This window comes from Schistocerca nitens, chromosome 1 (assembly GCF_023898315.1).
Source record: "Schistocerca nitens isolate TAMUIC-IGC-003100 chromosome 1, iqSchNite1.1, whole genome shotgun sequence".
NCBI classification, from domain to species: domain Eukaryota; kingdom Metazoa; phylum Arthropoda; class Insecta; order Orthoptera; family Acrididae; genus Schistocerca; species Schistocerca nitens.
The window spans coordinates 619,561,095-619,586,442 of record NC_064614.1 but is presented as its reverse complement, the minus strand read 5'-3'; the positions used below and the strand labels follow the sequence as shown (position 1 = coordinate 619,586,442).

Sequence of the window (25,348 nt, the reverse complement as noted above, 5' to 3'; positions counted from 1 at the left end):
ACAGTATTTAACTTCAATAATAAAACAAATGAAAGACAGTAAAAATTACGGCAACATTTCCGGAAAGCATTATTATAGGAATTTTTATTGGGCTCTATCTGTTACAAATTCCGTGAAAATTTAACTTCAGAAACTTTTCTTTGAATATTATTGCTGATTTCGAAGACGTGAGTGTCAAAAGTTATCAAATACAACTTGTCTAAGCTTCCCCTTTAGCAAGGATAAACACGGTTGTACTGACGAGATACAATTCTAGGGTCTCTGAAACGTTTAGACATCTTTACACAACCTTAAGTGAGATCTGTACTCACAAACCAAAAGGGAAGTGGGTGTGCAGGAAGAGTGGAACGCAATTCATTAACCGTTTCAGACCCTCTGGCTACAATTGTATACATTAATATTTAGTATATATCAGCTGTAACAGAAATACTTCTCCTCAATGGAAACCTCATGTGCACATCTGTGAATGTTCAGCCTTTTCATCATGCACAAGTGCTCTACCTGTTGGACATCACAATAAAAATGCCAGCAAGTGAATGTAACAGTGCGCAGCAGCTTGTGGCCGCCAGAATTCACGAGAGCTGTGGGTTAGTTATACTCCACTGTATAACTGAATATTATTATTGTTATTTTGGATGGTAATTATTCAACTATCAGTTAATTTATTACAACAGCAAATATTTCAAAATTATTTATATTAGTACATAAAAAGAAGCCAAATGGTCAAAGTATGTATTGAAAACGGATACATATATTTGTATATATCATGCTTCTAAAATCATTAAAAAATCACCTAAGAGCATTAGAGCATAAAGAAAAAGTTTTCTTCCTGCAGAAAAAATTCAGGTATGAAATGGATACGTAAGAAGAAGTCGCGTTGTAACGAAACAATGAGCAGTTTCTTTCTTGTATGCTCGCAAATAACTGTAACTGCTATGTGAAGCAGCACGTGAATGGTAGTCCGTTTTATCAACAGCTAAGCATAGGTACAAATACGCAACACACACACACACACACACACACACACACACACACACACACACACACACTGGTCATACCGGACTCGAGAGTTCATTACCGCAGCAACGTATTTTCGCCATTGTCCCTGTCTTGGGCTATTTCCTTCCATTCACTTTCAATACCTAGGCTCCTCAAATCAGCCTTCACATTGTCCTCCCATCTACTCCTCCGTCTCCCCACAGGACGTTTTCCCTCTAAGTACCCTACCAGTACTCTGTGCGCTGTCCTGCCCTCATGCATTCGAGCTACGTGACCCGCCCATCGCAGCCCACGTGATTTAATAATACTGATTATGTCAGGGCTTGAATAGAGTTCGTGAACCTCTTCGTTATGCAGTTTTGGCCACTCTCCGCTAATGTCGCAGGTACAAATGGAAGAGGTAATGTATATGATGTTCAAGAATACGTAGCTGAAGAAATACGAGCACTGTTTATTTTGCGTGGTCTGAATACTAGATTAATTTTGAAAAATAATATAGAAGTCATCTAATTTTTGACGTATTTGTTAGTTAGTTCAAAAGCTTACCCGATATGCTTAACTAACTCAAATTTTAAGGCTATCAGTAACTGTCGTTCTTAGAATTACAAGAATTTGATGGTGGCTAACGACGTCTACAACATTTTTTCCCAAACACACATCACACAAGCGCCACAATAAAATAATAAGATGCAGTCCACAACATAAGAAAGCTTTAGATAGTCTGTTCATATTACGGATAATGATAGCTCTTACGGGTCTTTTCAGCTGAATTATTATTATTGTTTTTAACCAACTATGTTCCCCTAATCGTTTCAGGCATTTTCAGTGGTCAACAAAGAAATAACCGTTTACTGACTTATGATTATTTTGTTATGAGTTACGTGGTCTTCCACATCAGAAGTTTTAAGTTAACTGAAATATCTAAAATAATGAGGTGAATTTTATTTGGTTAAAGATAAATTTAAAAATTCAGTCATCTAGAACATAAACAGCACTGAAACAGGAACTGAGGAAGAACGGCGGCATATAGTAACATATAATTACAGATAGTCGTTTTCACTACACAGCGTCTGTGACTGTAACACAAAGTGAACGCAAATAATGCATAATAGTATTCTATTGTTTTTACGAGATAGCACATTACCAAGAACTCATAGGCAGTTCACACATTGGCTGGCCAACCTGCTACCTGCTAGCTGACTTCAGCAGCAGCACAGCCACACCTGATGCATGCCAAAGCTGTGGACTGCCACGGCTGCCCAGAGGATCATCACAGATGAGAAGACCGACAGACGCCCAGCCCTCCTTCTCCACTGGGTCATTGCAGATATTCTGCAAGTTGCCTTCTTCAAATAAACCAGCTGCAGCGCATTTGTGCGGCCTCCTTACTGACTCATGAACATCTGCTGCAGTCTTAGTCAGTACACAGTGTGTGAGGGGGGGGGGGGGGGGGGTGTCTCCTTGCACGACAACCAGAACCCTGGAGCAGTGTCAGCAGACTCCACCTGAGCACAGGACATGGTGATCATCGAGAATGCTGTGTTAGGAGCGGAGCGGGGTCACCAGACCGACTCAGGCGGGCCACGGCTGCTCTGCCTGCTGCCAGTGCCCACTCTACGCTCATCCTCTTCACTCATCTGCAGTAGGAACGTCACGACACGCTGATGAGACATCAGCTTTCCTTTGCGGCATGTGGGTCCCATACCCGGCCGCTCTGCAATTCTGAAGAAGCTAAAAACTTTGTAAAGTCTATTTGACAGCAATGTATTTGCAGGTAACACTGCCTCACTGACGTCTGTGTGTGTGTACTGGGCAACTCACCCTCAGCCTTCGCTCGTCTTCCTGATTACAACGTGACTGCAGGGACAAATCATAACAGACCTTTTCTTGTACAAGTACAGCACTTTGTCTCATTTGACAACATGCTGCACCCAGTACATCACTGCCTTCCTGCGGTTCCACTTTACACAACTTATTAACTTGTAAAACAGGCTCCACGCTCACCCACAACGACTTCCTTGTGCCACTCAACACGCAATCAAGCGAATTAAGCCTTTATTTAACTGGATGGCCTACTACGCCAGACACTCCATGTGACTGATCAACATTGCCAACAGCTTCCCCTAGCCGGAATGTCTTCCCACTAAGTTCCACGCGTCGTCGATGGACAATTATGGCATGATGATGATGCAGAAAGTCTAACCACATCTACACATTGCCGAAACTTGGTTACCTTCAATTGAAAATTCACCATTATCGATCTCAGTGGTCATATATCGTTATCCCCTGTCCCACACAAATTATAATGCGATGTGCCCCATTGCTTTCTACCCACTAAATCTATCAAGTCCACTGATACATGTGCCCCTGTATCCAACAGAAAATTACACCTTTCTCCAGCTACTATACCAGCGATAGTACAGTCTCCCTCTGCGTTCGTATTTCCTGCATTCGTTTTTACTGAGAACGCCTTTGAGTGGTTCTGGGGTTTCCTTTTGAGATTAACGAGTGCTTATTTATTTCCACCTAGACACCCGTAACTATTGTTCTCATGATACTACTGATGGTTCATACCACCCCCGTTCTTCAGTAGCCGACAGCACTGTCTCTGCACATGTCCCACACACTTACAATTGAAATGTTTTACATTCGCTACAAACATATTTCCTCTGTCTCTTACTCCTGATGCAAAGTCAGTTTCCTCAGATTCCATCGCTAGCCTCACTGCTGAATAGGGAGCCCTAGGTGCCCCAGTCTGCACCACCCTAGATATTTTTGGGACTAAACCCCTCAGGAAAGCACCGAGTGCCCTTTGCTCGTCTTCCTGTAACAACACCTTGTTCGCCTCATCGTGCTGTATTAATTCAGATGCACACACATTAGTTTTTCTAATCCTATCTGTGGCTGCATTAGACCTCTTAGGAATCACACTTAACTGCCCATGGAAGAACTGTGTACTATCATGCTTTTTATATCTTTTCAATAATCCTTATTTCAGCTGCTTGAAAGTCTCTTTTTCGTGTAGTGTCTCAGTTCAATATATAAAGAACTTTTCTTGTCCTGAAAGGCGTAATTTCGATATTTTCAACAATTGCGTCTCCGACCAACGTCATATCTCAGCAGAGGAGACGAGATCCTCCACGAACGAGAACACATTCTCAGATGAGCTACCAGAAAAAGGAGTGAAAGATTCGCAAGAGCTAGATCTACTCCCAGACTCTGTGATCTTAACGGTCCCGACTTCACATTTCTCGCTGTCAGTCCATAATTCGCAAAAGTATTTTCTGTTCTTAACCGTACTACTTCATTAACTAACGATTGCACAGCTTCCGGACCAGTGACACCTTGCATCCCTGATGCTGCCATTGCCCTACCCTTACTCATATTTTACCAATCCAACAATAACAAGAACAGAACAATCCTTAATCGACAACACCACCATATTTATTCATTGTGTCTAATCATAGGGAATCTGGAGTCCCTGCATCGTCTTGTGATATGGCCACAATAATGTCTCATAAAACAGGTAACTACCACACTAATCCTTACAGTTGCCACTAAATAGGAAGTCATCAACCAGTTCTTCTGGCCTCACGGAAGTAACTTTGCTGTTACGATAACTCTTAATTTTCGACCCATGTCTGCCACAGAACACAAACAACAATTTCACTCTACCTACATTGAAGATACTGTCGTCGGATCTCGCATGTTGCACAGCAGGCGTGGCACACCCTCCGCTGTCCACTGGAGACCACGTCAGAGCTACTGACTCCCTCTCTGTTGAGGGAGGACACGACCTCTGGCGCCACTCTTTTGTGGTCCGTGGGGGTGGGGTGTGAGGGGCTGAGTGATGGGACATTTCTCTGCAGAGAATGTGAAGCACTCAGGCACAAAGAACTGGCAGTGGTCAGCAGATGGCTCGCCTCTGCCCAGAGGGACAGTATATGAAGCCTGCAATGCTGAAATTACGCTGGGCAACAAATTGGCTGACGTCAGTGGTGCACTTCTTCATCCTGCATCTGGCTTCTGCAGTTGAACACCCATGCGCAGTCACCTCAGCAGTGGCTCGCTTCTTCTGCAATGACAGTGAAGCTGCCATGTACGGGACACGGCCCACTGTGTCCTGGTAGGAGGCCGGTGTCGGCTGGCGCAGACGCAGGTCTGCTGCACTGCGGCACAGGGTGGGCTTAGTGCGAGGTGTGGCTGCTAAAACCTGGTCTCTAACACGTCGCTGCAGCTGGTGATACCCATTCTTGTTGTCTGGGTATCCCTGGAGTCGTGTTAGTACTGATGGAATGCGAATCGATCTGTCCCAAAATTCACAATTATTTATACCTGCTCTGTGGTGCATATATTGCACTTTTTCCCAGCACCCATTCACGTAGCTCATAACATGGTTCTAGCCCTGGTGTGCTGACACTGTTCTACCCACTCTGGCTTTTATCACTGGGTGGTGCATGTTTCACAGAGCGCAGCTAACCTATCTCGCAATGCTTTTGTGTATAATTTGCTATAATCTACAAGTCAGCCACTGTGCTTACTGGACAGCGGTAGCTAACGCAGTGCACCGTGGGGGTTTCTTACAAATTCTTACGACTTTCACTGAAGGCTAGGTAGTGATGATGCAGTGCTGATGTAGCCAATTAGTAGTATCCACTGCTATCACGCACTAGCAATATCTATTAGTGTACTGGGCATGCCGCCAACATCCAACTAGGATTGTTGCATGACCTTTGTATACGCTGTTTGTTTACTTTTTGTTCTAAGAGATCAACTGTAAAATTCCACGTCTTTATTTTTCACATTTATTCATTGGTAACAGCAATGATGAGAATCTAAATGAGTCAAAAGAGAAAAAATACTTTCCATGCATAAGTACCACCAAGCTCTAATTATTGTTATCAAACTAATAGGAGAAGCTATATGTGGTGACAAATATCGAGACAAATTGTTCAAATGGCTCTGAGCACTATGCGACTTAACTTCTAAGGTCATCAGTCGCCTAGAACTTAGAACTAATTAAACCTAACTAACCTAAGGACATGACACACATCCATGCCCGAGGCAGGATTCGAACCTGCGACCGTAGCGGTCGCTCGGGACAAATTGTTGCAAATGGTTAATATTATATGGCCAACGTAAGTGACTGCCTGGCTATATATTTGCAAAACAAGTGCTGTCTAGATAACTTTTGGAGTGTGCTGCCAGTCAATCCGTTGACTTTATATACATTTCAAGCAATTTGCAACTACAGGTGAGATTTATATATGACAATACGAGTGATTTCTTCTTATTATACAGAACTCGAACCGACATAACTAATTTAAAACTACTTACAACTGGAAACTGTACCATTAGTACATATGACGTGGAGAGTGATTGTGTGTAAGTAATATTTCATTTTGCATATGAACGAGGATTTAGAACGTCGCGTCAGAAAATAAAAACGGAAGGATTTCATCCCGGAAAAATATTTCAGAGTGTGATAAATCGCAAATTTGCTGCATGTCATAACTCCAAATTCATTTTCGAGAGTGGATGCACTGCCACATATTAGGAAGCCATTTTTCAGTGTCGCCACAACAAAATATAATGATACAGAAATTTAGTAATACGATAAATTACGGTATAATATCCACAAAATAACAGTGACACTATTTTATTATTGTGCAACATAAAAAATACGCCATTTGAGCTGTGACAATTGTTGCAAAGAATCGAATTACACTTGAATTTATTTATTCAAGTTCTATGCCATGTTCAGCCCATATGCCAAACGCAAATTCTTATCTTGCTTAGAAAACAGGGGCTAATAGCTTTGCTTACAGCACTTTTAGACAGATGGAAATATAACAGCTCCGTATATGAAGTAATGCTGTGTAGACCTTCCCACCGAATTATGTACAACACTTATTTATTCACGTGCACGGTCGACTCTCAGTATCTGCACTAATAGTCGATCCACTGTAGGTTTTTCTGCATTTCTTTGCAGTCTCCTGCCGTCACTACTTTCTTAAGGATAACAGCTTTGTCACCAATATCCACAAGGAGCTTCCGAAGTTGTGAACTAGATAATAGTTGCAGAACATCAAGCAAGTGTTTTCAATTTTCGTTACTTGCAGGCGCAATCAAAAGATATTCCCCATAAACGACCCACTCAGCTGAGGTATGACTTCTTCATATCAAGTTATTACATGTTATCTATACACAGCGAGTATCGTAATTAATAGCGAAAACTGACACGAATGAAAGTATACGAAAGTAAAACTATTTCCAGCAACGTGGGTCTGTAAACGAGCCGTTTGCAAGATGACTGTAAATGCGAATTTAGGAACCGTCACGGACGTCAGTGTGAAGTATTGCCCTAGTTAGTAGAAAAGTATTTGAAGTGTAAGCTTTTGGATCAACTTCCCATCGAAATGGGCTCAGATTTTATCCCCGGTCTGTCTTAAGGGGAAAGAGATATACATGCAGAGGCTTCCGCCCCGGACGAGTCGACAAGCAGTTAATAACGCTACATTATTTACCATAATCAACTATCACAGTACTTACGTTATGGATGTACGCTATCATAACTGATGATTGACAAAATTATGGTTGTTATTTCTATAAAGCATTTCAGTTTATTGGGCGGCTCGCCAATACATTTAACTCTCAGCTCAGCGAAATATAACATGCATGATTCTTTGGCAGACATCGGCAAGCCTGAACCGCCGACTAAATGTTTTGCTTCTTGGGGCACGACACAACTTGTACTGCCTTGTCAGTTTGGTGGAATATGGCATCTCTGGAGATTGCAAAAGTATTGACTTGATCAATGAACAGGAGAAACAGCCGTAGAAACGAAACAGTTGCTGTCAGTCAGTAAGTCATTGACACTGCCACTGCTGTTGCTGGTGTCCTCTGTGCATGCATCACTGAGTTACAAAAATGTCCGTCTAATATTCACTAATGATACTACTACGACAGCTACTATTAGTAATTGTTTGTAATAAAATCTGTATTTAGAGTATTTTGCTTAGTTAAATTTTCCTTCCCATCCCCTTCTGTAAAGTATTATAATTTAGATGCGTTATTCAAGTTACCATTACAGAGAGAGACAAGGTATGATACTGAGATTAATTTACTGACGAGGCAGAAACTTAGGTGCTTACGTAATTTTCACGTTGCAAATACTGTTAGAGAGAATACACATAAGCATATAGCAAAATTCATGTGTGTGTGTGTGTGTGTGTATGTGTATGTGTATGTGTATGTGTGTGTGTGTATATGTGTGTGTATGTGTATGTGTATGTGTATGTGCATGTGTATGTGCATGTGTATGTGCATGTGTATGTGCATGTGTATGTGCATGTGTATGTGGTAATAAAGATTTAATAAAAGATCAATCAGGTACTTTTTTGAACATGCTGCCCTGTAAGGTGAAGCTTACATAACATTTGATGTGGAAATACTGGTGTATAATTGGATACTGTTGAATATAGTGGGTTACATACTAATAGTCTCTTTCATTTTAGGTAAAAAAAATACAGCAGTGTTATTGATTGTTTGATTTTTAATCGATGCTAATGATTTTTAAGGAGTTCCCTCCGCTGCCATGTTGCATTTTTAAGCGCTGTGATCGCCTGTTCCACTTTTCATGGATCTTAAAAGATTTAAAAATGATTTCCAACAAGCACCACCTTCTGTTTTTAAGCACTGTGATTAATGTTCCGTCTTCAAAGGATGTTAAAAAATTAAAAAATACTTGCCTGACAGCGCCATCTTGCAAGTTTTTTAAAATTTCCCACTAACGTGACGTCATTGAATGGATGCGTGGCTTGTCACGTTTGATTATGACATCATAAATAAGGGGGCGTGGCTTGTGACGTCATGGGTAGGGCAGTGACCTGATCACGTGGCGTCACAAATGTAAATAAAATGCGGTGGAATCCAAGGGCTATACTGCTTCAGTGATTAGCTGCCACGGAAAGATTCCACCAACAAACAGCTAGGTTCCAACCAACGTCTTTGTTGTAGTTAAGCGCTGCCACAGTATTTATCTAGGAATAGATGTTTGCTGTGTCCAGGCTGATGAGCTAGGGATTAGGTATGCCAGTCTATCAATCTAAAAACAACTAACAGGGATTTCCAGTAAGACCTCCTGCAGCTCATCGCTGGGCAGAAGACAAAATGTTGAAAACTGAAGGTACTTTGGAAGTCTAAATAGTAAGCAGCTGCTGCACTGATTAGTAGCTATATTTATCTTATGCGTAATGGAAACATTCAAACTGTTACTCGCCGTGGTCCCACTGACAAGAAAATCACTCGGTTTGGATTGTGATTGTCCCCAGATTTAAGTTGGTGATGCGAAAAATATGTGTCGAAATGTGTATACTTCCAGAAATACATTATGATCACAATTTACATTCGTAGTTTCCTCACGCTGGTTCCATATGGGTGAGACATCAATTCTGGTGACCACAACATTTGGAAATTGTGCAGCAAACGGGAAATAGAATTTATGGTTTCCATGAAAGTCTTTTCATGGTTCTTGACGCGTTTTTGATGCCAGCGTCGATATATCTGTAACATTGCAACAAATGTATCTTCAGTGTCTTACGAATGTCTACAGGGATGAGTCCTTGATCATAGCTGGTTGATGTATTTGCTACATCAGATTATAGTAAATAACGCTGTTTGTGGCTGTGCAGTTTGCTTGGAATCAGTTTATTTTGTAAAATAATATTAAACATCTACGAGTGTTAAATCACTTTCCGTAAGTTACATCCAACGAAAACACGAACATTATTCATAACATCTACCCTCACTTACGATAACTGCTCTGCTGACTCATACATTGATCATCCAGAACATTATCACCACCTACCTAACAGCCGGTATGTCCACCTTTGCAACGGTTGAAAGCAGCGACACGTCGTGGCGTGGAGACTGTGAGGCTTTGGTAGGTCGCTGGAGGGAGCTGACACCATATCTGCGCACGGAAGTCACCTGATTCCCGTAAATTCAGGGGAGAGGAGCGATGAGCTCTGACGACACGTTCAGTCACCTCCCAGATGTGTTCCGTTGGATTCGAGATCTGGCAAATTTGGGGGGGGGGGGGGCAGCACAACAACTGGAATTCGCCACTGTGTTCCACGAACCACTCCACCAAACTCCTGGCTTTGTGACATGGAGTGTTATCTTATGACAAATTCCACTGCCGTCGGAAAACATGTTCCCCATGAAAGGGTGTATGTGGCCTGAGACCAGTGCACGATATTCCTTGGCCATCATGGTGCCTTTCACGAGCTCCACTGGACCTACAGATGGCCACTTGAATGTTCCCCAGAGTATAATGGGGCCGCCGCCAGCTTGTCTCCATCCTGCAGTACAGGTACCAAGGAGCTGTTGCCCTGGAAGACGACGGATTCTCGCTCTCCCATCGGCGTCATGAAGAAGATGTCGGGATGCATCATATCATGAAACGCTCTGCTAATGCGGCAACGTCCAGTGCGGATGGTCATACGCCCTTTACAGTTGTAGTAGCTAATATCCTGGTGTTAACATTGGCACATGCATGGATCGTCGGCTGCAGAGGTCCGTCGTTAAGAGTGTTCGGTGCACTGTGTGTCGACACACACCTGTTCCTTGCCAGGCATTAAAGTCTGCTGTTAGTTCCGCCACAGTTCGCCGTCTGTCGGGGTTTTAACAGTCTGCCCAGCCTACGACGTCCGACATCTATAATGAGCGGTGGCCGCCCAATCCCACGACTTCTGTACGTGGTTTCAGGTTGGTTTCGTCACGAGTTGAAGATACTCACCATGGAACTCCTCGAGCACCCGAAAAATCGTGCAGTTTCCGTAATATTCGTGCCGATCCTCCAGGCCATCACAATATGCCCTCCGCCAAACTCAGATATGTCGCGCGCCTTCCCCGTTCTACACGCAGACAGCACGCTCACTGGTACTATATGCACCCTGCGTGTGTCTGACTGGCAGTCATTACTAGCCAGGTAGCGCTGCTATCGCCTAGACGGGTTTAGATCCATACTAGGTCGGTGGTCATAATGCTTCGGTTGATCATTGTATCTATGATGGCTATTCAGAAAGCAAGGAACGATAGGCCGCGAAATGGAAGCCACAGTGAAAATCAAAACCGTTTTATTTGCAACGGTTAGCTACACTTTCCAGATACTTCTCAACACAGTCGCCGCACAGACTTAGACATCAGTCGTAGCGTTGTACCAACTTTTCAATTCCCTCGTTATACAGGGTGGTCCATTGGTCGTTACCGGGCCACATATCTCACGAAATAAGCGTCAAACGAAAAAACTACAAAGAAAGAAACTTGTCTAGCTTGAAGGGGGAAACCAGATGGCGCTATGGTTGGCCCGCTAGATGGCGCTGCCATAAGTCAAACGGATACCAACTGCGTTTTTTTAAATAGGAACCCCCATTTTTTATTACATATTCGTGTAGTACGTAAAGAAATATGGTTGTTTTAGTTGGACAACTTTTTCACTTTGTGATAGATGGCGCTGTAATAGTCACAAACATATGGCTCACAATTTTAGACGAACAGTTGGTAACAAGTAGAGTTTTTAAATTAAAATACAGACCGTAGGTACGTTTGAACATTTTATTTTGGTTGTTCCAATGTGATACATGTGCCTTTGTGAACTTATCATTTCTGAGAACGCATGCTGTTACAGCTTCATTACCTGTAAGTACCACATTAATGCAATAAATGCTCAGAATGATGTACGTCAACCTCAATGCATTTGGCAATACGTCTAACGACATTCCTCTCAACAGCGAGTAGTTCGCCTTCCGTAATGTTTGCACATGCATTGACAACGCGCTGACACATGTTGTCAGGCGTTGTCGGTGGATCACGATGGCAAGTATGCTTCAACTTTCCCCACAGAAAGAAATCCGGGGACGTCAGATCCGGTGAACGAGCGGGCCATGGTATGGTGCTTCGACGACCAATCCACCTGTCATAAAATATGCTATTCAATACCGCTTCAAGCGCACGCGAGCTATGTGCCGGACATCCATAGTGTTGGAAGTAGATCGCCATTCTGTCATGCAGTGAAACATCTTATAAAATCATCGATAGAACATTACGTAGAAAATCAGCATAAATTCCACCATTTAGATTGCCATCGATAAAATGGGGGCCAATTACCCTTCCTCCCATAATGCCGCACCATACATTAACATGCCAAGGTCGCTGACGTTCCACTTGTCGCAGCTATCGTGGATTTTCCTTTGTCCAACATTGCATATTATGCCGGTTTACGTCACCGATGTTGGTGAATGACGCTTCGTCGCTAAATAGAACGCGTGCAAAAAATCTGTCATCGTCCCGTAATTTCTCTTGTGCCCAGTTGCAGAACTGTACACGACGTTCAGAGTCGTAGCCATTCAATTCCTGGTTGATAGAAATATGGTACGGGTGTAATCTACGTTGATGTAGCATTCTCAACACCGACGTTTTTGAGATTCCTGATTCTGGGGCAATTTGTCTGGTACTGATGTGAGGATTAGCCGCTACAGCAGCTAAAACACCTACTTGGGCATCATTATTTGTTGCAGGTCGTGGTTGACGTTTCACATGTGGCTGAAAACTTCCTGTTTCCTTAAATAACGTAACTATCCGGCGAACGGTCCGGACACTCGGATGATGTCCAGGATACCGAGCAGCATACATAGCACACGCCCGTTAGGCATTTTTATCACAATAGCCATACATCAACACGATATCGACCTTTACCGCAATTGGTAAACGGTCCATTTTAACACAGGTAATGTACCACGTACTTATACGGTTGTGACTATTAGAGCGCCATCTATCTACAAACCGAAAAAGGTGGTCCAACTAAAACATTGATATTTCTTTACGTACAACACTAATATGTAATAACGAAGGGGTTTCCTATTTTTAAAAAACGCAGATGATATCCGTTTGACCTATGGCCGCGCCACTTACGGGCCAACCATAGCGCCATCTGGTTTCCCCCTTCAAGCTAGACAACTTTCGTTCTTTGTAGTTTTTTCGTTTGACGCTTATTTTGTGGGATATTTGGCTCGGTCACGATCAATGGACTACCCTGTAGAAGACAGCCGCCAGTACTTTTCGACGATTTTCTACTGTGGACTGCAACTCGTTGCCTGTGTCAAAATATTGTCTCCATAGCCAGCAGTTCATCTGAGCTGAGCTGAATCTCAGGGGTAGCCAATTACTGGCTGTATTGTGGGTGATCAAACACTTCCCATCGAAAACGCTGCAGGAGCATCTTCATTGCCCCTGCAGAGTGCGGGAGAGAATTATCGTGTAGAACAAACTGCATGACAGTTATGTTATGTGGATTGCATAGCTTCAGGCGAAATCTTTCGCCAGACCCTCATACACTACTGGCCATTAAAATTGCTACACCAAGAAGAAATGCAGATGATAAACGGGTATTCATTGGACAAATATATTATACTAGAACTGACATGTGCCTACATTTTCACGCAATTTGGGTGCATAGATCCTGAGAAATCAGTACCCAGGGCAACCACCTCTGGCTGTAATAACGGCCTTGACACGCCTGGCATTGAGTCAAACAGAGCTTGGATGGCGTGTACAGGTACAGCTGCCCATGCAGCTCCAACACGATTCCACAGTTCATCAAAAGGGGTGACTGGCGTATTGTGACGAGCCAGTTGCTCGGCCACCATTGACCAGACGTTTTCAATTGATGACAGATCTAGAGAATGTGCTGGCCAGGGCAGCAGTCGAACATTTTCTGTATCCAGAAAAGCCCATAGAGGACCTGCAACATGCGGTCGTGCATTATCCTGGTGAAATGTAGGGTTTCGCAGGGATCGAATGAAGGGTAGAGCCACGGGTCGTAACACATCTGAAATGTAACGTCCACCTTTCAAAGTGCGATCAATGCGAACAAGACGTGACCCAGACGTGGAACCAATGGCACCTGATACCATCACGCCGGGTGATACGCCAGTATGGCCATGACGAATACACGCTTCCAATGTGTGTTCACCGCGATGTCGCCAAACACGGATGCGACCATCATGCTGCTGTAAACAGAACCTGGATTCATCCGAGAAAATGACGTTTTGCCATTCGTGCACCCAGGTTCGTCGTTGAGTACACCATCGCAGGCGCTCCTGTCTGTGATGCAGCGTCAAGGGTAACAGCAGCCACGGTCTTCGAGCTGATAGTCCATGCTGCTGCAAACGTCGTCGAACTGTTCGTGCAGATGGTTGTTGTCTTGCAAACATCCCCATCTGTTGACTCAGGGATCGAGACGTGGCTGCACGATCCGCTACAGGTATGCGGATAAGATGCCTGTCATCTCGACTGCTAGTGATACGAGGCCTTTGGGATCCAGCACGGCGTTCCGTATTACCCTCCTGAACCCACCGATTCCATATTCCGCTAACAGTCATTGGATCTCGACCAACGTGAGCAGCAAAGTCGCGATACGATAAACCGCAATTGCGATAGGCTACAATCCGACCTTTATCAAAGTCGGAAACGTGATGGTACGCATTTCTCCTCCCTACATGAGGCATCAGAACAACGTTTCACCAGCCAACTCCGGTCAACTTCTGTTTGTTTATAAGAAATCGGTTGGAAACTTTCCTCATGTAAGCACGTTGTAGGTGTCGCCACCGGCGTCAACCTTGTGTGAATGCTCTGAAAAGCTAATCATTTGCATATCGCAGCATCTTCTTCCTGTCGGTTAAATTTCGCGTCTGTAGCACGTCATCTTCGTGATGTAGCAATTTTAATGGCCAGTAGTTTACTTGGCGGGAGACGCTAATTTCTAGCCATCTTTATGTTCTCACTGCGAGCTCAGAACTGAAAAGAGCGACATGATGCGATCGACGGACGTACGAGACACAGTGCCCAACATATCTGTGCAAAGCATGATCAGATTATCACTGTATTTTCCATTTCGCGAGCGATCGTTCCTTACTTTCCGAATAACCCTCGAACATTCAGCTACGCTAAAATAACAGAGTGAGGGAAGACCGGAGCGCAGCCAGCAGCCCACAGCCGGTATGCTGACTGACTGACCTCTCTCCATCTGCGAGGCGACTTGCGGCCGCCAGGCGACGTTGGGGACGGCCGAGATGCGCACGGGGTCCGCGCCGGGGGGCGACAGCGCGCATGCGCGGACCGCGGCCGGCGCGCGGATGGCCAGCACGCGGCCGCCGCCGTCCGCCGAGCACCTCTCGTAGCCGCCGCTGTCCGAGTCGGCGGACATGGCGAGCTCGCCGGCACTGCTGCAGCAAAACATCCGTCAGTCAGGCAGCTTCCTGCCGAGAGACGAACGAGTAAGACGAGCAAGTATTAGCACCAGACCGATGACCACGCTGTTTGGTCTCCTCCCCCAAACCAACCACCCAACCATTAACAACAGGAGTATTTACAGTTTCTTTCTTTTTCTTTTGCTTGTGATTTTTCCCGTAATGACGTAGGGTCGGCATGGTTAATCGGATTTGGCAAGGTCGCCACACCGTACCCCCCAGGAGGGAATTAGTGTACCCCAAATGTCTGTGTCTAATGTAATCCATGGAATAGTGTGAATGTGTTCAGATGTCTGCGAGCCATGCAACTGAGGCTGGACGTGGGGACCAGCCCAGTATTTATCTAGTGCGATGTGGTAAACCGCCTAAAAACCACATCCAGGTTGGCCGGCACACCGGCCTCCGTCGTTAAGCCGCCGGAAGGATTCGATCCGGGGCCGGCGCGCCTACTCGAGTCCAGCAAGCAGCGCATTAGCGCTCTTGGCTAACCTGGCGGGTCAAGAGGAGTACTTACAGTGTTTGGTACTTAAGTTCAATTTTTCTCGTCTAAACTTTAATAACGGACGTTCGTAATAGATTTATTGAAACCCAACGAACATGTTCAACAGTTCTGACTACACCTGCAATTAATGGATGTTGTGTGTATTTTACAGAGAAATGCCACCTTATAGAAACCGTTGTATAAAGCTTTGTTATCACCCAAAAATATTTCAGCACTATATGTACTAATCCTTATGGGTCTTGTTTCTTTATTTCTAGTTATTCCATGTTAATCTCTCACGTGGATTATACGAGTTGTAGGCACAAAGGTATTTTTATATGTACAAAGGAGAGTTATCAGGTTTAAGTAAAAATCTAGGATACTAAATTTGGAAATAACGTAATAATACATTTGTTGTCATACCAAACATAGCACTATTAATTTTGTATTTTGGTAACTAGAAGTCCACCATAAATTCTACAGCTTGTCATTTGCAAAGAAAGAACCGTTTCCATTTTTTGGTTTTTGATTGATCTTAGATTCATAACCGCTGCACAGGATTAGTTACCTAAAACGTAACATACCTTTTATTTCGTGAACAGTTACACATATCTAAACGCGGTTTTCGGCAAATGTTAGAGCGTTAAGGGCCACGTATGTTTTTGTATGGTTAATGTTCTTAGCGCTGGTATCAACTGAGATGTTGAAGTAGTACGTGTTTATAAACGGATACCGTATACCTTTTATAACTGCATTCGATAGATCTTGAGAAGACAGTTACAGTGATACAGCGTTTGTTAATGTTGACGTTGAAACCGGTCTTAAAAAAAGGCAGGCTACTCGTTTCTGCTTCAACATTCGTTGCGTCCAGATATGTATAATAAAGAGGAGAAGTTGGATATACTAGCTTTGTATGTTGAATGTAAAAGCACTGCTGTAAAAAGTGTACAGCGGTATAGGGATATCTGTTCGGATCGGATCGCCGATGTCCGTCGCGCCAAACAGTTGCATGAATTATTAAGACGCTAGTGAGGACAAGATGCTTGGACGTAAAAAAGAGGACAAGAAAGAAGAATGCAACTGACAGAGAAGACGAAAAAGATTTTCTGGCTTTAACGCTAATGAATCCGAAAAGTGGTACGAGACATATTGCCAAGGAATATGGAACCAGGCAGATTTGTGTCATTCGCATCTTTCATCTATAGAATTTGCATCATTATCACCTGTCACTACATCAAGTAGTCGATGACCGTGATTTAGAACGTAATACAGAATTTTGTCGGTTTGCCCTTCAGTAATGGGAGACGACCCTACATTTTACCATCGTTAGCTCTTTACCGATGAAGCAACATTTACTAGCCACACTAATCTAAATTTGTATAATATGCGCTACTGGGCACCCGAAAATCCACATTGGCTTCGTCAGGTGCAACATAAACGGCCGTGGTGCGTGAACATATTGTGCGGCATCGTAGGAAGTTACACTCAGGGGCTGCATTTCAGGCGTTCTAAATGGACACTCGTGAGCACACATTAAGACGAACATTATGCCTGTTCTTCTAGAAGAGGTACCACTGGATATTCGACAGTATATGTCGTTGCAACACGACGGTTTCCAGCTCACTTGTACAGTGTTGCAACGCAAATACTGAATGGGAGCTATCCTGGACGATGAATACGACGAAATTCTGCTGTGAAATTGCCTGCAAGGTCCCCCGATTTGAATTATCTTGATTTCTTTCTTTGGGGAGCATTCTAAGATGCAGTCTATGGAAAAGCCCCAACTACGCCAGACGATATGTGTCGTCTACGTGCCAATGCTTGCTTTACCAGTAATCCACGGCAATTACATCTGTTCATTGTTCTTTCGAACAGGGATTGCAAATTTGCCTTTCCGTCCATGGTCAACACTTTTAACACATGCTTAAATAAAGGATAAGGTCATTTTTTGGAAGACAAAATTTATGTAGTGTAATTTGGGTGGTTACCTCATCATCAGCCGGCCGGAGTGGCCGAGCGGTTAAAGGCGCTACAGTCTGGAACCGCACGACCGCTACGGTCGCTGGTTCTAATCTTGCCTCGGGCATGGATGTGTGTGATGTCCTTAGGTTAGTTAGGTTTAAGTAGTTCTAAGTTCTAGGGGACTTATGACCACAGCAGTTGAGTCCCATAGTGCGCAGAGCCATTTGAACCTCATCATTATTAGAAAACTGTTTATTTAATTTACCTATGTACGAAATTGCATTGCAGTGACAACTCGACGGCGGTTATTGCACGTAGCTGTACGAGCTTGCGTTCAGAATGAAACGTTGGTTCGGTAAGAAGAATATTTATTTTGCGGTTTGCAGGTGGTCACTAAAGTATTTTCAATAAAATGTTTAGTTCGACGAATGTATTCCATATGATATAATTTAGAGCAGCGTAGGTAGAAACAATTGTCCGACATCATGAATTTTACCTCTAAGAAGCACAAAAGCCACGTATAAGAAAAAGCAGGTGAAATCTTCCTTCAAACATTTAAATATTTAATACAGTGGTTGCTTTTTGCAACGTATGTTTGAAGAATGAGCAGTTGATTTCTCTGTTTCAGCTCACGTAAATCTGTGAGGATACACAAATGTGAAATAGTTTTCCTACGAACTTTGTGATACGCTAGATTATATTTCCATATACAACATTCGTAGATGAACCCGCATCTTGGTTGTAAGTTGGGTCAAGGGGGAGTAAAGCTTTATTCTCGAAGTGCAGGCCTTCCTTACGGTATACAAGTACACAGGCTCGTCCGATACGCCTGCTTGGCAGTGTTTACACCCAAATGCCGTTTCCGGTCACGGTGAGCTCACATTCTAAGACATTTCTCGCACTTTTTGCGAAAAGTTTCAATATCAACAATAGGAAACACTATATCACTAATTATCTTCTCAGGAGCTATAGAATGTAGTTATAAAAAGCATACGGTTCCATTCAAGAAAACGAACTTGCTTCGATATCTCCGTTGATAACAGTGCTAAAAACATTAATCAAACAAAAACATACGTCGTCCTCGACGCTTTAACATTTACCAGAAACCGTGTTTCGATATGTGCAACCGTTCACGAAATAAAGGATGTGTTAGGTCTTACGTGACCCACCTTGTATATCACGTTATTTATCGTATGAAGTGTTTTTGTGGTTTTGTGATTTTGCTTCCTTATTTATGCCGTGCAGATTCTCGGGTGTGGAGCCTCTACCATTGCAGGTGAAGCTCGGTGTGGTAGACCAGGATGTATGGCAGTTCACCTCCCAGTACACGGCGGGAGTGATGTGGTCGCAGACCGCCATGTAAACACTGCTGGTTGAATTACTCTTTCGCTCCATAACAATTATAGCAGTGGAGACAGAGCTGGCAAAGCAGTCTGCCTGCGCCAGCATTAGTCTACTAGAAAGACAACATGCTGCGTTCTCCCTCAGGTGATGGCTGCAGCTGGCTAGGCGCTGCTATCGGTACAGCGGCACCGACGCTTACTCAGGAGCGCTGTTGCGTGGTGCACAGCAGGTGGACACTGCGTGTCTCGAGGTAGCTGGCCAGCCCCCATTGCTCATTGTGTGTTGAAGCAGATAGCATCAAACTGTGACACTCAGCACGGATGACGTGTGCGGCATGTGCCAGATGGCGGATAGCGGCAACCTATCCCCACACGGAACGATGTACAGCGACAGTGTTTGCTTGCTTGGGGACTGACAGCTGGGCGACTAGATGGCCCGCACAGAAAACGATCCCCTCCACGAAAGTCGCTGTCAGCAGATGGTAGTCAGCCAGTGGGTGTCCCAAGGGTGTGAAGGCGCCAAGTTAGCAGCTTCCACAGTCAGCACAGACAACAGCCTGCAACTATTGATGACAGACAGACCTCTCCTTGTGACAAACGGCTAATGATGACTGCATAACTAAGAAACTCTGTGACACAAGGCACAATCTGATGATGCACACAAGAGAAGCTGTTGATCTCCAAACGAAGGGGAAGTTATGTTTTAATGTTGGCAGACAAACGTCGTCATTGTGAGGTACGATAAGACTGACCCAAGCAGTCCAGACAGAGGTAAGTGAGGTACAACAGGTTTTAGGGAAAGCATGAGTATGAGGATGCCCACGGGATATACAAGCACTGCACCCTTACTTGCAAAGGTCTTCCATGCATTAGATCTATTCCATATTTAGATCCAAAATGGTTATCACACTAATACTGAGGGTGATCAAGAAAAGATGAGACCAGAACTACAAAGTGATAGATTACTGATTAATGGCACAACTAGAGCTACAAGGTGGGGGGTTATTGGTTAATGACACAACTTATGACATGTGTGGAGCAGCTTTTTGTCTCACAGATACTATCACAGGGAACACTTCCACGAATGTGACAAAGCCACTGTTGTGCTGGCTAGATAAAACGCTGGGCATACTTCCTGCCCAGAACCTAACCTACCTAAGCAACACATTGAAAACTGACCTCAATTCACTGAGTGGGCTGATGTCAATGCAAATAGGGCGCATTACCATGTGGCAGGCACTCCAGCACGTGCAGCAATACTTTGATGAACAGCCGGCCGGTGTGGCCGAGCGGTTCTAGGCGCTTCAGTCTGGAACCGCGCGACCGCTACGGTCGCAGGTTCGAATCCTGCCTTCGGCATGGATGTGTGTGATGTCCTTGGGTTAGTTAGGTTTAAGTAGTTCTAAGTTCTAGCGGACTGATGACCTCAGATGTTAAGTCCCATAGTGTTCAGAGCCATTTGAACCATTTTTTTGATGAACAAAAGAAGTAAAGTCCTCCTAACGAGTGTCTCAATTTCTGATACTTCGTGGTTCTGACTCTACTTTTTACAATATGTGTCTACTTTGAGTGGAAAACAGCCCAACCACTTGAGCACCCAGTGCATCAATTGCCAGAAGACTGGGTAAATATTAGAAAATAGTAATTAGTTAATAAGCAGCCACTGACAAATGTGGTTCATGCTGAACTATACTAATCAAAATAATAGAATGTTGTACATTTATGTCAAATCGTGAAACGTGTTGCCTGATATTCCCAGAAATGTAAATGGATGAAAATCGAGAGGACTAGATTTCCGAAAGAGGAGAGGAGCGTTACGCTACAATTTGGCTGGTGTAATGAATGGTTTTAGTGACTGAAACAGGGATACGACATTATGAGAAGGGCACCACAATATGCATAAGTAACAAGGCATCCTGTCGCAAGGACATGCATTCAGTACACAAAGACAACTATTCGATGAGCTGACATTTCAGCTCATAGTCTCTAAAAGGAGATATTGCTGCACGTTACAGCGCCAACAAGACTTACGGAAGCACTAACATGATGGTAAAGCTAGGGAAAATGATGCCAAGATTGGCCAACAATTAGACTCAGCACCCCTGGCCTTTTGAAACTTAGTTGGCATGACAGCTGCCATTTCAGAATCGCTAGCTCACCTAGAACAGTCCACACAGGGTAATTCAGGATTAACGTCACATAATTTGCGAGTTGTTTCTACATATCAAAATAAATCAAAAAAGTCATGTGAACATGTGTCCGATTTTACAGAACTGGAATGAATTGGAGACTACACAAATTCATGAATGAATACGAACACAAGTGTGAATATTACTTACTGGAATGCTGTGTAGGCACAGTGGTGGTCAGAACAATGATGGGACAGATGAGTGATTCATTCTACAACAGGTGTGGGGGTTCTCCAACAGATGGCAGCACTGTGGCATTGCAGTGAGGAAAATGCTGCAAGTGTGCAATTGATGGTTGCTTCGGTGAGCAATCGTGAAGTCATGTGTGTGTTGTGCATGAGTGTTGTATAACTGAGCAAGTACATTGTGTCCATGAATACCATCATGCCATATACTGTATGTTCAACCATGCAGAGTATGCAGACATGTTGTTTGTGTACTGTAATGGCAGTGCCTGTGCGGTTGTGACAGAGTACCAAAGAGTTTTCCTGATGAGAGAATCCTCTGTACCACGGTTTTCCAAACATTACATGGATCTAGAACACCACCCAGTGTACACATAACATCAGAATGTGTGGCCATCCAGTCAGTTGTGGAAGTGGAAGACGTCATTACAACGGTACAATGGAGTCCCACCACCAGTACATGGCACATTAGATGTCTGCTTGATATTCCACAAATGCTAGTGTGACTTATGTTGCAGTTCGAGGGCTTGCACCCATTCCATGTACAGCGTGTGCAACGTATGTCTCTAGGTGACTCGGTAAGCAGATGACAATTTTGTGGCTGTACATAGTGGCATTGTTAAATACACTTCATTTACAGGTGAGGCTACATTTATATGCAATGATATCACGAACACATTCAGTTCTCATACATCGACGGTGGAGATCCCACACGCCACTAGACAAACAAGATCCCAAGTTAGGGTCTCATTGAACATCTGGTGTGGTATGATTGATGACCACCTAAGAGGACATGTGTTTCTGCAAAATCGCATAATAGCCACGGCATATGCGCATTTCCTGATAGAACATCTACCTGCACTTTTTGAAGATGTGATAATAGAGCAATGACATCATACCTACCTGCAACATGATGGATCCCTGATTCACTTTACGAGACAAATAACACAGTTCCTCAGTGTAGTATTAGTCATGACTGACCCATTAACTGGCCTGCCAGATCACCTGACCTAATTCGACTAGGCTTCTGCTTGTCGAGCTGTTTAAAGAGGATGTGTACGCTACGAAGGTGGACACACATGAAGAACTTGTCGCTCGCATCACAGGCACTGCCGAGATGATGATCGATGTGCAACACAACATACCCTCCAATGCGTTGACAAGTGGACTGAGATGGGTGGGAGACTTCTCGAACACCTGTTGGATGATGGATCAGTCATCTGTCTCACCATTATTCTGCCCCACCATAACGAATACGCAGCATTTCGGTAAGCAATATTCACACTTGTCTTCATAATCATTCAGGGATGTGTGTACTTACTCCAGTTCTGTAATGATCTAAAATCAGGCACATGTTCATAGGATGTTTTCGTTTTATTATCATATGTGGAATCACCTTACAAATTATGTGATATTCCCCCTGAATCACCCTGAAAATTGCCAAATTCAGACACGTGTTCTCAGTTACGCAGGCATCGCCAGCCGCTAGTCACAAGCAGAGTTCTATAACCATCTGCCATCTGAGAGGAATTAGCTTGCTGCAGCCGTCAAACCCTGTTGTCAGTAGCTGCAGGCCACTGCCTGTGCTGAGTCTGGACGCTGCTTACTTGGTGCCTTCACAACATCAGTCCATCCATAAGGGGTCTAGCATCTGCGATGGCTATCTTCACGGAGGACCCGCTGTGAGCACACATGGTCAACATCATCCATGCTGGGGGTTACAGTGTGATCCTGTCATGTGTTATTATACCTATGTAATGTTTATTTATTCCGTTTACTATTTACCTGGAGAGTTGTGCACGATTTCAAAGTGTTGTTAACATTTAAGATTTTCAGCTTCTGTGCATGTGTGTGTGAGTGTGCGTGAGAGAGTGAGAAGGAGAGAGGAATAGCGAGCGAGAGAGAGAGAGAGAGAGAGAGAGAGAGAGAGAGAGAGATTCAGAAGCTGGTAGAGTGAGTGGTATGGTGGACGTGTTTGAGAATTTAATTTAGAGTGTAGCCATACGCTTTTTTGAATTGAAGTTATTTATACTTCTTCCAATGTGGGAAATAGTCTTTCACTGCACCGTGATGTAAGTTCATTTATTACTTTCTTCTCTTGGGCTACTGCTTTTTGGATGTGATAATTCTCTTCTACTGCAAATTTTTCGTTTTTGCTAGTTTGACGAACTCTTACAGTCTCTTTGTTCTCTGTACAATGCTCAGCAAATATTGTGTGGGAGCTAGTACTTTTTAATGCTCTGAGATTTTCTGTACATCTGGTTCTAAAATCGCTACATATCTGGCCCACATATACAGACTGACAGCAACTACAAATTAAATGGTAGATACCATCTTGGCTTATTCCATTAGTGTATCAGTTTCGGTGGTTTGTCTTCCACATCTGTTCTGTATTGTGTTGTTAGTTCAGTATAATATTCTAAGTCCTTGTCTCTTCAGTACGTTGCACACCTCGTATACGACATGTTTATCATTATGTACCACGTGTTGCTTACAGTCTGCTGATTTGTTGTTGTGTGTTGAATTTTATCTGTGTGTGTGTGTGTGTTTCTTAATTATAAAGCTTGTATTTCTGTGTTTATTGTTTATTTTATCTACTGTCTATCCATTATAGCCAGCATTCTATGTAGTCTGTTTTGCTGTAATTTGATAATATTGTGTAGGCATGTTTGTTCATATGTGTTCTGTTCAGTCTGTGTAGAAAGTATGTAAAAGTGGCTTCTATATATGTTATAGAGTGATTCGACTGGTTTTGTATACTTTTGCTAGTAGTTATGGGCTTCTAGTATATTGTGAATTCACGTATGTTTTTCCTTTTGTGTCTGGTGAGGTCTAACAAATTAAGTCTTTGGTCAGTGGCTGAACGATGAACTGTTTGTGGAAGGATAGCGATTATATCATGAAGAAGTTCTTTTGTAAGAGTATATACTTCAACTGACAGACAGATTGTATCATCTGTGTATCTGTACTAATATATTATGTTGTACTGCTTCGGTTTTCCAGTTTTGTCAAAGATTTGATTTTCCGTATGATTCATGAATACGTCAGCTAGGAGGTTACTGACTGTGGATTCCATAAACACTCCATCTTATTGACTGTTTTGTACTGCAATGAGCTTGAGAATATCTGATATTTCTTGCATGTTTGTCACAAATGCATTTCCTTGTAGCAGTAGATTTCATTCTACGTTAATTATGGTTTCATCTGTTGGAATGTGAGTGTACATGGAAATTATATGAAATGAGTTTATTGTTGCTGTGTTTGGCGTATTTCCGTTTCTTATTTTTTGTATTACGTCACTTTTATTCTTTGAGCTTTTGTTTTCAACGTATTTATATATTGTCAGTAGCAACGTGTGTGTTTGCTTGGCTAAATGGTAGGTAAATGCACTGGTCAAGTTGATCATAGGTCTTCTGTGAATTTTTTGTTTTTGAATTTTAGGTAATGATTTCAGAGTGGGGAGCTCGGGATTTTTCCATGCTATTCTTTCTATCTGCCTGTCTGTGAAGATCATCTCTGTGATTTTCAGAGTTTTCTGTAAGTTTCTTTGACACCTGTTTGTAGGATCATTTGTTAATTCCGTATTGTTCTTCTGGATGAGTTTCATTGTTTTGTCAATGTATTCCTCTTTCATGATTGCAACTATGTAGGCTTTGTCAGAATTTGTGATAATGGTATACCCTGCTTTAGTTTTTGTGTGGTCTTTTCTAGCTTTTTTTTTGTTTGGTTGTCTTTGTGTTTTGTTCTTATGATGGTTTTGTTCTCTGTGATTATATTTTTCTTTCTTCACCGACTATTTCTGTGGTTCGGTTTGGACTGAATAGAGGTGTGTTCAGTCTTTCTTGTTGCTTATGATGTATTCAGTTCGTGTTATGGA

At 43.2% G+C, this 25,348-nt stretch overlaps 1 protein-coding gene across 3 annotated transcripts in view; it reads right to left on the bottom strand.

The window, feature by feature from the left end:
• Nucleotides 1-25,348, bottom strand: part of LOC126257301 (mesoderm posterior protein 1) — a 93,865-nt gene that overhangs the window by 18,003 nt on the left and 50,514 nt on the right. Inside the window, exon 2 of one of the 3 annotated variants that reach the window (XM_049955552.1) lies at nt 15,079-15,320. In XM_049955552.1, the coding sequence (XP_049811509.1) occupies nt 15,079-15,301 (223 nt within the window). In that variant the 5' untranslated portion in view covers nt 15,302-15,320. The remainder of the gene's footprint in view (nt 1-15,078; nt 15,321-25,348) is intronic. The other 2 variants (XM_049955553.1, XM_049955554.1) reach the window with 2 other exon arrangements.